General features: G+C 43.7%; 1 protein-coding gene and 1 long non-coding RNA gene across 2 annotated transcripts; both read right to left on the reverse strand.

The window, feature by feature from the left end:
* On the reverse strand, positions 1-3,106 carry LOC141095865 (uncharacterized). Its single transcript, XM_073582245.1, has 6 exons — positions 3,100-3,106; positions 2,161-2,860; positions 1,260-1,325; positions 928-966; positions 706-764; positions 1-154 (listed from the first exon to the last, which is right to left on the reverse strand). Exons 1-5 carry the CDS (start codon positions 3,104-3,106, stop codon positions 713-715), a joined length of 864 nt encoding a protein of 287 aa, XP_073438346.1. The 3' UTR covers positions 1-154; positions 706-712.
* Positions 3,107-7,004: 3,898 nt separating this feature from the next.
* On the reverse strand, positions 7,005-9,120 carry LOC141095497 (uncharacterized). The gene is made up of 2 exons (XR_012233402.1): positions 8,647-9,120; positions 7,005-7,284 (listed from the first exon to the last, which is right to left on the reverse strand). It is a non-coding gene; the product is annotated as an uncharacterized lncRNA (long non-coding RNA).
* Positions 9,121-12,858: the final 3,738 nt, after the last annotated feature.

Raw genomic sequence — 12,858 nt, forward strand, 5'->3', positions numbered from 1 at the left:
TTAGATGTTTAAAATATTTATTAATAATAAAAATGATTTTTATGTGTTTCTGCTCCGCAGGTTCTCTTCCATATCTTCTTTTTTGAAGAAAGCTGGGATCCACTCATTTCTTTACTTTTTTCTTTAAATAATTTTTTAGTTGTTACCCGTTAATCTGTGAACAGAAATGAATTGATGATTAAGAAAGGGATCCTTAATGTATATGTTTAATTCTATACCGATAAAGACGTGTTAACCTTTTGTCAACCATGAACTCTGACATCATGCGTCATTTGATCGTTAGGCGCCATTTTTTGAATTTAGCATGTGCTTAAACCTTGCAAGCACCTTGTCTCTTCATATTGTATGTGGTATTTCCTGACGAAGGGGTCATTGGAACACCGAAATGCGTTGAATAAGCCACTGGAATATTTCAATAATTTCTGGAATTAATCTATTGCGGCAGCGCGGAGATAATCCACACTTCCTACTAAGCATATCTCTTCATAAGGTCGTGGATCGACCTGTGGATCTGCGGCAGCCGCCATCTTTACATGCCTGTATTCACCTGCACCAGGTGAGCAGTTTTCTTGGTGTTTCATCTTTGTGATACGTGGGATAAGACCCTATTGCGCTTTGGGTCTCCCCTCTTTCTTTTTCTATATATAGCAAACTGATAATACCGCTTAGAGTTTGTAAATCTTTCAATAAAAAAATTATACTTACGTTTTATTTATTGTGTTCCCGCTCTGCTGAAGCAGCAGGTAAAAGCTCGGAGGAGCCAGCTGTATAGAATGGAGAAGAAAGGAAGGGAAGGTGTTGGTATCTTCCATTAAAAATATACTGTACAATATAGTATAAAGGGAAGACACAAAGTATATCTACCCATATTATGGGCCTTAGTGTAACAACATGTCACATACAACAATGGGGGAAGCTTTTCCTTACTTTGTTGGACGTCTCTCTGTTTCTCTATCACTTTTGCTGCTGTAGAGAAAGAAAAAGTGATCACAAATAAATATATCAATATAATAATCAGGAACAAATCCTAGCATCATAGGGATACAGATAATAAACATAATGTATGCCCTGTCTCATATACTTCACCACATCATATAGATTGCTAATTATTAGCTCATTGAATACAGTTCAGATGCACTTGCAAGCGGACTGATCTGCCTGTGTAACTACCAGGACAATGCATTGTATAATTTTGCATCTAGAAGACAGCGTTTAGGACATAAGGGCACATCCATTGGTGGGAAGGGTTAAATACTTACATGTTTTTGACAGTGGTCTGGTTCTTTCTTCTATAGCATTTTGGCTTCCACCATTTATGTTTGTGTCTTAAAAAATCCAAACAAACAAATTGAGACTCATACAATTCACATCATCATTCTGATCAGTCTATGAGAATTTATACAGTGATATTGTCCTGTGTAATGTCTATATGATAATGTCACAATTAGTGATGGGTGAACCTCTGGATGTTTGGGTCCTGCGTGTTATGCCAAACGGTTAAAAAAAAAGCTTGGTTTGGGTACCAGAACAGTACCCGAAACCGAACCTAGACCCCATTCAGATGCATGGTATGCCCGAACACCCATTGTTTGCCATGCTGTCATTTGCAGCACAGCACAGCAAACACTGTCTGTGATCAGTTAGAGAGCTGCGGTTTCCAACACCAGCTATGAAAGTTTACCTCTGTTCATAGAGGCGTCGGCTGATTAGAGAGTACTATTCCCAGCAGCCAAGCCTGCTGCCGCTAATAACAGCAAGGTCAGGTGTCGTTGATGGGAGTATTCATCAGTCAGTGCCTGCACTATAAATAAATACAATTTTTTTAAAAAAATGACGTGAAGTCTTTCTATTTTTGATTACCAGTATGGTAAAACTGACAGCTGCGAGCTGCAACATTTAGCTGTCAGCTTTAGCAAAGCTGGTTATCAACAATAGAGGGGTCCCAACGGCATTTAAAAAAATAATTAAAAAATATGGAATGGGATCCCCCCATTTTTAACAACCTGCCAAGAATTAATGCTTAGGAAGCCTATGGATAAAGTTATCTGACTGGATATAACTGCTATCCATGTATTCTTGAGTACATTTTTTTCCAGGAGACTCGGAGATGTTCTGGGAGTGTTGGCGAATACATTATAATCTCACTATCTGTCTACTTACAAGCTGATATCCTCATTGCTGCATTCTGATGTGGCATTAAACTTATCCACCTCTTCTTCCTCCTTTTCCTCCTCCTCCTCCTTCTCGTCATCCTCCTTCTCCTCCTCCTCCTCTTCATCATCCTCCTCCTCATCATCCTCCTTCTCCTCATCATCCTCCTCATCCTCCTTCTCCTCCTCCTCCTTCTCCTCCTCTTCGTCATCCTCCTTCTCCTCCTCCTCCTCGTCATCCTCCTTCTCCTTTTCCTCCTCCTCCTCCTTCTCCTCCTCTTCGTCATCCTCGTCATCCTCCTTCTCCTCCTCCTCCTCGTCATCCTCCTTCTCCTCCTCCTTCTCGTCATCCTCGTCATCCTCCTTCTCCTCCTCCTCGTCATCATCCTCCTCCTTGTCATCCTCCTTCTCCTCCTCCTCCTCGTCATCCTCCTTCTCCTCCTCCTCCTCGTCATCCTCCTTCTCCTTTTCCTCCTCCGACTCCTTCTCCTCCTCGTCATCCTCCTTCTCCTCCTCTTCGTCATCCTCGTCATCCTCCTTCTCCTCCTCCTCCTCGTCATCCTCCTTCTCCTCCTCCTTCTCGTCATCCTCCTTCTCCTCCTCCTCGTCATCATCCTCCTCCTCGTCATCCTCCTTCTCCTCCTCCTCCTCGTCATCCTCCTTCTCCTCCTCCTCGTCATCCTCCTCATCCTCCTTCTCCTCCTCCTCCTCTTCGTCATCCTCGTCATCCTCCTTCTCCTCCTCCTCCTCGTCATCCTCCTTCTCCTTCTCCGACTCCGACTCCTTCTCCTCGTCATCCTCCTTCTCCTCCTCCTCCTCCTCGTCGTCATCCTCCTCCTCGTCATCCTCATCCTCCTCCTCCTCTTCGTCATCCTCGTCATCCTCCTTCTCCTCCTCCTCCTCGTCATCCTCCTTCTCCTCCTCCTTCTCCTCGTCCTCTTCCTTCTGCTCGTCATCCTCCTTCTCCTCGTCATCCTCCATCTCCTCGTCATCCTCCTCCTCCTCCTCCTCCTCCTCGTCATCCTCATTCTTCTCCTCCTCCTCCTCGTCATCCTCCTTCTCCTCCTCCTCGTCATCCTCCTCCTCCTCCTCGTCATCCTCCTTCTCTTCTTCCTCCTCCTCTTCCTCACTATTGGATATATAACATAGACATTATTTAGCAATTCTCGTAAACTGCCATTGTTTTTACAATTACTCATTTTATATGAGAAATTTCTCTAAAAACTTCTGAATTTCTATCCATCGTCACTGTTATCCTCCAGTTGCCAACTATTAGCAGAATGAAGGCTGCAATTTATAGTAGACTGTGTATGGAGGACATAAATGGTTTCATAAAACTCCCAGGCATGATCCGTAAAAATCACTCTAAGAAAAAGTGTCCGTGTTACTGTCCGCCATGTCTGTCATGCCGCAAGATGCCTGGAGCAATGTGCACGCGCGCCTTAACTCATGGCTATTGCTGGGTAACCATCCATCTCTGTTTGGTTCTGCAATCCGCTGTATTCCTGGAACACCTAATCATGTGACTTCTATGTTCCAGCCCTGCTCTGATTCTGCAATCTGCTGTATTCCTGGAAACCTCTGATCATGTGACCTCCTCTATGGTTCTACCCAGGCTGTTCTAGCGATGCTCTCTAAGATCCTGAAGGATCTGAACACAAAGTTCCTCCCAGGTCCTGACCCGGAAGTACTGGTGCTATATCAGACCGCCCCTCCCTATGGTCAGGGCCTGAGTATCGTGTAGCTTCCCTGCATGGCTGCTTGGCCTGCTGGGTCGCTCCTGTATTCTGTGCCCCTACACTTTGCTCTGTCGTGCGTCTCTGCACACGCTCTGTGCTTGTACTCTGACTCCTGTCTCGTGCCATGTCTTGTGTTGTCTCTCGTGCCATGTTTGTCCTTGCCTTGCCTTGTAGTACCTCCGCTGTTCTCTGCTTTAGCCTGTTTTGCCATGTCTGGTCTTTGCTATTTTGAGCCTTGTAGTACTTCTCATGTTTCTTGTCTCTGCCTGGTTTTCCGTACTCTGCCCTTTGGTGCTCTCTTGCACATTTCCATGTCTAGTCTCAAGGCTCTGCCATGACCTGGCTCTGGGCTTCGGCCTACGCTCCGTTGCTAGACTCTGTCCTATCGTGCTCTCTTGCACATTTCCACGCTAGTCCCAAGGCTCTGCCTTGGCCCGGCTCTGGGCTTCGGCCTACGCTCCGCTGCTAGCTCTGTTCTTGCTCTGACCTGGCTCTGTTTCTGCCTATGTTCCGCACCCTGTCTTGCCTTGTTTATCGCCTAGCCTTGTCTTGATTCTTGCTTTGCCTTGCTTTGTTGCTTCGTGTGCCCTTTGCATGCCCGCCTGCTTGTGCCTCAGCCGTGCTCGTCGGTCAGTGACAGCTGTGTCGCCTGCTATGCCTCAGCCGGGTTCGCTGGAGTCTTGCCCGCTTGTTAGTGCTACAGACCGATCAGCTAGCCAGTGCCTCAGCCGTGCTCTCTGTGCTTACTTGCACTTCACGCTGTTTCTGCACTCTGCTCTACGTGCTCTCTATAGCACACGCAGGTCCTCGCCTGCCCTTGGCATACCTCCCCGTGCTTCTCTAAAAGTACGCGCAGGTTTTGCCATGTACCCTGTCGTGCCCTCTAGCACGCACAGGTCCTAGTCTGTACCATGTCTTGAATCCTGACCCTGGCGTGCTTCTCTGCATGCGCAGGACTCTGCTTTTAAATTCTGTCCCTGGCATGCCCCTCGGCATGCGCAGGCCTCCGTCCGTGAACCTGACCCTGGCGTGTTCCTTCGCAAGCGCAGGACTCTGCTCTGTACCTTTCTCTGGCGTGTCCCTCTACACGCACAGACCTCCATCCTTAAACCTTTCCCTGGCGTGCCCTTTGCATGCGCAGGCCTCCGTCCTTGAATAAACCCTGGTGTGTCTCCAAGCACGCACCCTGCCTTGAACCCTGGCTTGCCTGCCGGATTCCCAAAACCTGCCGACCACTGCCAGAGGTCCGGAACCAGATTACTGCGGCCTGATGTCCGGACCTGATTTCCGTAGCCTGATGCCTGGATCCTGTCGGTCGTTGCCAGTAGTCCGGAGTCCGATGCCATCGCACCCTGTCTTGGATCCTGGCGTGTCTCCTTGCACGCACCCTGCCTTGGACTCTGGCGTGTCTCTCGGCGTGCACCTTGTCTTGGACTCTGGCGTGTCCTAGCACGCATCCCTCCTAGGAACTCGTGTGATCCCTAACACGTACCCTGCCCTGGACTCCAGTATGTTTTCTGCACGTGTTATGTCTGAACTTTAGGCGTGCCCTTGCTCGCACCTTGCCGTGTTTCACCGTTGGTGCCCTGCATCTGATTCTCTGTTTTTGCCTTGTATCTGATTAAAATGTGTAACCACGTTTGCTGATGAAATCTTGTGACTTCGCTTTATGTTTCGTTTCCTGTTCGCCCTGTTGCTAGACACTCAATAGTGTCTCCCTGAGCCGGCCGTCTGGTCCAGCTGCCGTGGTGGCTCACCCCCTTGGTCTTGCCCCTGACACTCCCTGTACAGGGGGTAGGTTCTCACTAGGTTCGCTCGCCCTAGGTGGGTGCCACGGCCCAGAGGGTCCACTCTAAAAGGAAAAACGACTCAGCGTAAGCTGACGCTCGTCACACTCACAGCAACCAACCGGATCACTGCTCTTCATTTTAAAGGAAATTGAGATGTTGAAATCTGGATTCTGATTGGCTGTGAAGGGTCACACTGATACTTTGTGTTAGAAGAGTATTTATACATGAGCGTGCCTGTGTCTGCTGATGGTGGCACAGTGACAATGAGGGGATGTGAAATCCTCATGAATTTCCAACTCTTTCTTACATCATTTCCCCTTGTAGATACAGTACATTGATTATGGAAATAGTATATCTGAGGGAACAGCTCAGAAATATGACTCTGTTTATAATACCAACTTACAAGATGGTCTCCAGGGTAGGCGCGCGGGATGCTCTTCCAAATTTGTTTTTCCTATAATAGAACATACAGCTCTGGTTAGAATCATAACACACTGGCTCATCATCTGCGGCTTTTTATAAGTCACTTTCCTTATATGTCTTGTGGTATTTGTTGCTGTTTTGGCACAGAATTCATCAAAATAATGTGCGTGATTCATGAATTTGTCGCAAAGTAAAAAATAGGCTTTTTTCGTCTTTTGAACTGCGTTTGTGATGTTTGGTCTCATATTTTGGAGTACTGAAAAACACACCAGAGGGAGGAAGAAGGAGACTAGAGAGAATCTGTGCCAAATCAGGTGAAAATATCTGGAATTGTTAAAAAACAGCCACAAAGCAGCAAAAATTAGAAAAAAGGCGAGTACATGTAAAATTGACTTAAAAACGGTCCAAATAATGAAAAGGGTAAAAAACAACAAAAAAAGGTGCCAGCACACAAAAGTAGACATAAAGTGGACACAAAGGTGGTGATGAATCTGGGCCACGATCTTTATAACCTGTCCCTCAGATAACAGCATGGACATAACCTCCAGAATCTCTCCAGCTCTGCCATCACATAGATTGTGCTACACAGAAGGATGATCCTTTAATCTCAGGCTCCAAGACAACATTTGGTTGGTCAAGAGTCCGGATAAATTTGGGGCATTACTGTAATTGGCTCCTGACCGTATTGTTATTCTACGAATAAAAGGGATGAGGAACAGTATGAAGAATTAATTTGGGTCTAAGTTCTTTATTATTGAAAGCAATGTCATCCTTCTTATGGAAACAGTGTAAATGCCCCTGAGTGGGAGCAGTAACGCCATGATATCACCACCATGGAATCCTCCCCTTATTGGGACACATACTACTCCTATATGAATGTGGAAGATATAATAAGATACATACTCGAATTCTACCTCCCATAGCTCTATGCTGACTCTCCATCTATTAAAGAAAAAGAAAACAGAATGAATAATATTACACATACATAGTCACTATGATGGTAGGAAGAGGAATGATACTATTGAGCCTTAATATAACCAATGCAGACTCATAGGGAACATCTCTGTGGTGGATCATTACAGGGAGAGTCCAGGAGGATCAATAATCCCAGTTATATGATATACATACAGCTCATGCAGGAACTCCTTGTACTCCTTGTACTCCTCTTCTAACGTCATCCTACTGAAGAGAAGGAAGACTATTAGGAATTATTGTATCTGCTCCATAGCTGATAACAGATCATCAATGGTCACTAAAATGTACAACTGTTGTATGTCAGAAACCTGGCGTAGTGTAAGCCCCTGTTCACATGTACGTGTCTCCAGGGCGTCTGGCAGCCGTTTTCACCCGTACTGGAGACATATATCCACGCGTACCCATTACAACCTATAGGGCTGCTCATATGTCCGCGTTTTACCAGCAGCACAGATGACAGAGGCCAATACCAGTCTATGGGTCCATGTACAACACATATAGCACACGAATGGCATCCATGTGTGATCCATGTGCCGTCCGTGTATATTTAACACTGCAAGTATAGAAGCTTTGGAATGGATTTTTATAAAGCCATACTGGAAAAAAACGGATGTCACATGGATGGCACACGGGTGACCCACTGATGAATCATTGATGATACACTGATAGCACTCGGGTGACACTGGGGACACACTAATGACACCAAGTCATCGCCAACTGTGGTACTTTACAAATCATTAAAATGTAATCTTTAATGCAATACTAGAAAAAATATTTATACAAAAAAACACTAATTAGAGTAATATGGGAGTAATTACTCCATTTTTATACTATTTAATTAAAGTCTATATTTTAACAATTTGTAAAATATCACAATTGGTGGAGAATTGGTTTCTAAATAGTGTGTACTCTAATAACACAATAACGCTTTGAGCTTTCTCAAGGATGACACACTGATGGCTCACTGATACTACACTGACAGTATACTGATAGTACACTGATGACACACTGATAGTACACTGATGGCTCACTGATACTACACTGACAGTACACTGATTCCACACTGACAGTACACTGATGACACACTGACAGTACACTGATACTACACTGACAGTACACTGATACTACACTGACAGTACACTGATGGCACACTGATACTACACTGATGACACACTGACAGTACACTGATGGCACACTGATACTACACTGATGACACACTGACAATACACTGATGACACACTGACAGTACACTGATCCAAAACACTGATGACACCGATACTATTTTTTCCGGTATTGGTATTATATGGACGTGTGAAGGGGCCCACAATTTCCTCCCACCATGAATGAATTTCCCAAAAATGGGCACTAAATCTGCCACATCTGAACTTGCCCTTCGGCTAATGCTCGGCGGTAATAGAGTCACCCGGTCATTCTGACATGGATCTGCAATGTTTCCCTGTGGGAAGCAGAATTGCAGGAGATTACGGGTGACATGGAAGGTGACTCTCCGCCATCCAGTGGCTCCAGTGTATCAGAGAAATTGCAGATTTAGGGTAAGTAAGCATTTACCTCATTCTCCTCACTAGATTCTCGCTCATAAACTATAAAATAATAGAAAAAGAAGAATTATAGCAGACATTGTATTTCATTCCTGTTTTGATATTTGTAAAGAATTGCAGGGATTAACTACATAACGATTCCATTATTAAGGAGAAGTGATGTCCTGACATTACAGGGTTAACACCTATAGATAAAGGAGAACCTATCAGAACATAATAAAGGACACAAAAAAGAGGCTAATACGTTTCCTTCCACTTTACTCCCGACTGCGGACCTCTAGTGAGTGTCCCCTCCGCAGGCACCATGATGTCACTGTGTGATGTCATCCCATTTCATGGATTACTAATCCCCAGTAACAGCAGTAACTGTCAGGAGTGACAAAAACCTACAACCAATCCCATATCCATGAAATAGGGTTTTAAGGGATTGTGCAGGACTGGAAAAACATAACTGCTTCCTTCTAAAAACAGTGCCGCACCTGTCCACGGCTTGTGTTTGGCATTGTAACTCGGCTTCATAGAGATGAATAGAGCTGAACTGTAATACCGGACACAACCAACAGACAGGTGTGGCGCTGTTTTTTGAAGAAAAGAGACAGAATTTTTCAAATCTTGTACAACCCTCTTAGATTCTTTACCTTAAATCAAAACTTTATCAATGTAATCACCTAAATATAAAGCACATAGCCTCTTCACAGAGGAAGAGGACAGGAGTTCTAGAGCCACCCATTAGAGGAAGCAATCCTAAAAGTCAATATCGGCCCTTTCATGAGCCTTGGCACATGACTTTGGATAGGAAACCAAACCAGAAGCTGCATTTACAATCAAGTACTTTGGATTTTTTACTCCTTATTAGCACAAAGCTATCGCCAATAGGTGGCGCTAGAGCTCTTGTCCTCCTCCTCTGAACAGGCACCCTGCATATTAAAATTCCCAGAGGAGCATTACTTGGCGCCTCCCCACACCAACTTGGCGCCTCCACAAGGGACAACGTTACCCCTTAGACCCTCTAAATGTTATGTAACTGTTACAAAATGGTAAAAATTAAATATTAATGGCAGTTATTTCTATATTCCTAATTATACCTAATCTATACATTGCACTGTATTGTTCACATGGATGGTGGAGGATACAAAGAGAGAAGGCCGGTTACATAGATGACACAGTTTAAACATTAGCAAAAAATAAAGTTGAGATATTAGAGAATGAGGGAAATGAGGAGCGAGAGTCACAGACACATGGGATATAATAGAACAGAAATCAGGAGCTAAAGTCACAGACACATGGGATATAATAGGACACAAATCAGGAGCTAATATAAATGATGTTACTTACACTCCACTAACTGAAACCCTCAGAGAAGTTCCGTTCGGCAGTTGATTCTATGTCATCGTGATGTCACAACATTCCGTGACCTCATAACCGGCAGCCACCTACAGCCGATGCTCTATACATGAAATAGGCTTCTCACGACTTATGGGCACAACTGGTTTTGGCCTTAAAGGGGTTCTCCGAGAAATGTAATAAAATAAATAAATACACAAATAATAAACAGTTTTCTAAATACTTTTATTCAGCAAAAAGCTATGCTTTATGGACTGCGCCCTGTCAGGATTTTTGCATGAAAGAGTGGTCCAAAATTCAAGTTGAGAGGTGTAAGAAGCTCTTGATGGTTATGGGAAGCCACTGATTGCAGTTATTGTTTCCAAAGGGTGTGCAACCAAGTATTAAGATGAGGGTGCCAACAATTTTGTCAAAACTTCAGTTTCTGGAACAATTTCAAGGGTTCCAACACTTTAGGCCATTATTGTGTGTGTAATATGTATACACAGCAGTCTCGGCGTCTCCTATGTGATGTAGCCGTATATACACCATTCTAGGTGTATCCTGTCCTGTGTCATGTATATAGCTATAGTGCGGTGTTAACATAGTGGGTAATATTTATATATTGAGCTTTTTTTCTCATACCGAGTCAGTATGGGAAAAAAATATTGCACTTCCTCATTCAATAGTATCTGATAAAAAGAAAAAACCTGATAAAAATAAAATATCGAATAGCACACACCCAATTTATACGTTTGTGTGCATGAGCCCTTATTCCATGTATATATACACTGCACAGTACGGGTTCTCCTGTCCTGTATACTGGGTATAAGGGCTCATTCACACTCCTGTATAAAATATTGATCTGATGTTGCTTCAGAAAAGTTGGACAAGTGGAATCCGTATGGCTGAACTTATGCCATGCGAGTGTGCAATTTGTTTTCTCCCCCAGTATCCGTATGACATCTGTGCGACATGCATATGCAATGTATTCTTAACATCATCTTTTACATACTATAATTCACTATGTAATTTAAGACAAGTTTACAAACTAATAAAGCAATCTTATATACAGATATAGATAGAATAGATATAATAAACTCTAAAGTTGGCTCTGAAGGATCTTTAGCCTTGTTTAACCCCTTTCTGACATTGGATGTAATATTCCGTCCACGTGCCCTGGGCCAATTTGACCATGGACAGATCATTACTTCATCGAGATCGGCCGCGCTAACGGGGAGTACGCGGCCGATCGCAGCCGGGTGTCAGCTGATTCTAACAGCTGAAACCCGGCATTAGGTGCCAGGAGCGGTCACAGAACGCTCCCGGCACTTTAACCCCCAAAATACTGTGATCAAACAAGATCGCAGCATTCCGGGAGCCGACGCAGTGCTAACAGCCTCTCTGTCTTTATATCAGAGACCCCGCAGCGTAACATGGGGTCCCGATTGTTGCCATGGTGGGTTACCAGAGCTGGGAAACTTGTTGATCATGCACAGTGCAGCGCTGACAGCTTCTATGGCATGCAGATGCTGTTTCATCAGGATGCTATAGAAGCGATCAGCCTGCAAAAAATGATTGTCCCATAGTGGGACAAAGTGTAAATGTTAGGAAAAATTAAAAAAATATTTTTAAATAATTGAAAAAATATTTAAAAATAGAATAAAAAATAAAAAATCAATATACAGTGTGAGCCATTTATATAAATACACCAAAATAAAATGGGAATGGTTGGTGATATCAACTTCCTGCTTGTGACACATTAGTATATGCGAGGGGGAAAACTTTTCAAGATGGGTGGTGACCATGGTGGCCATTTTGGTTCCAACTTTATTCTTTTCAATGGGAAGAGGGTCATGTGACACATCAAACTTATTGCTAATTTCACAAGAAAAACAAAGGGTGTGCTTGGTTTTATCGCAACTTTAGTCTTTCATGAGTTATTTACAAGGTTCTCTTTGTTTACAGCTATTGACATGTCGCAGAGGTTAACACGTAAGGAGCGGATAGAAATTGTGTTGATGTCTGGTGAACGCAGTACCCGGGTCATTGCAGCAGATTTCAATGCAAGACACCCTACGCAAGAAAACAGTCACCATTCCCATTTTATTTAGGTGTATCCATATAAATGGCCCACCCAAAAAAGTTTGCCTCATCACTAAACATAATGTTCTGTGTAAATTGAGGGTCCTATTCCAATTTTTGTTTTGCCCATTCTGCAAATTCAGCGCGCTGATCTGGGTCACCAACCACTCCCATTTTATTTAGGTGTATCCATATAAATGGCCCACCCTGTATATTCTATCACTAAATAAATATTTGAATGAAGAAAAAAATCTAAACAATAAAAGTACACATATTTGGCATCACCGTGTGCACAACAACAAGACCTATAAAACTGTCTCACTAGTTAACCCCTTTAGTGAACACCATTAAAAAAAGGCAAAAAAAATGATCTATCATCATACTGCCGAACAAAAAGTGGAATATTACGCAATCAAAAAGATGGATATAAATAAAAATGGTACCGCTTAAAACGTCATCTTGTCCCGCAAAAAACGAGCCGCAAAAGCGCCAAAACATAAAAAAAAATATAAATGAGGTGTCTCTGTAATCATACTGACCCAAAGAATAAAACTGCCTTATCAATTTTACCACACACGGAATGGTATAAACCCCCCCCCCCCCCCCCCGCCAAAAAAACAAGAAATTCATGAATTGTTTTTTGCTCTTTCTGCCTCCCAAAAATCTGATCTTAATTCCAGCCAATTTTGCATTGAAAAAGTAAAACGGCGCTCCTTCCCTTCCAAGCTCCGCCATGCGACCACACAGTGGTTTACCCCCACATATGGGGTATCGGCGCACTCAGGACAAATTGCACAACATCTTTTGGGGTCCA

Source organism: Dendrobates tinctorius, unplaced genomic scaffold (genome assembly GCF_039654945.1).
Source record: "Dendrobates tinctorius isolate UK_male_01 unplaced genomic scaffold, ASM3965494v1 ptg000070l, whole genome shotgun sequence".
NCBI classification, from domain to species: Eukaryota; Metazoa; Chordata; class Amphibia; order Anura; family Dendrobatidae; genus Dendrobates; species Dendrobates tinctorius.

What these genes read in the sequence shown, in the direction of transcription:
- LOC141095865 (XM_073582245.1), bottom strand. An exon ending in AGCAATGAGGATATCAGCTT is followed by an intron (nt 1,326 to 2,160) that starts GTAAGTAGACAG and finishes GGATTTTTTAAG; the next exon opens with ACACAAACATAAATGGTGGA. An exon ending in CAGACCACTGTCAAAAACAT is followed by an intron (nt 967 to 1,259) that starts GTAAGTATTTAA and finishes CTTTCTCTACAG; the next exon opens with CAGCAAAAGTGATAGAGAAA.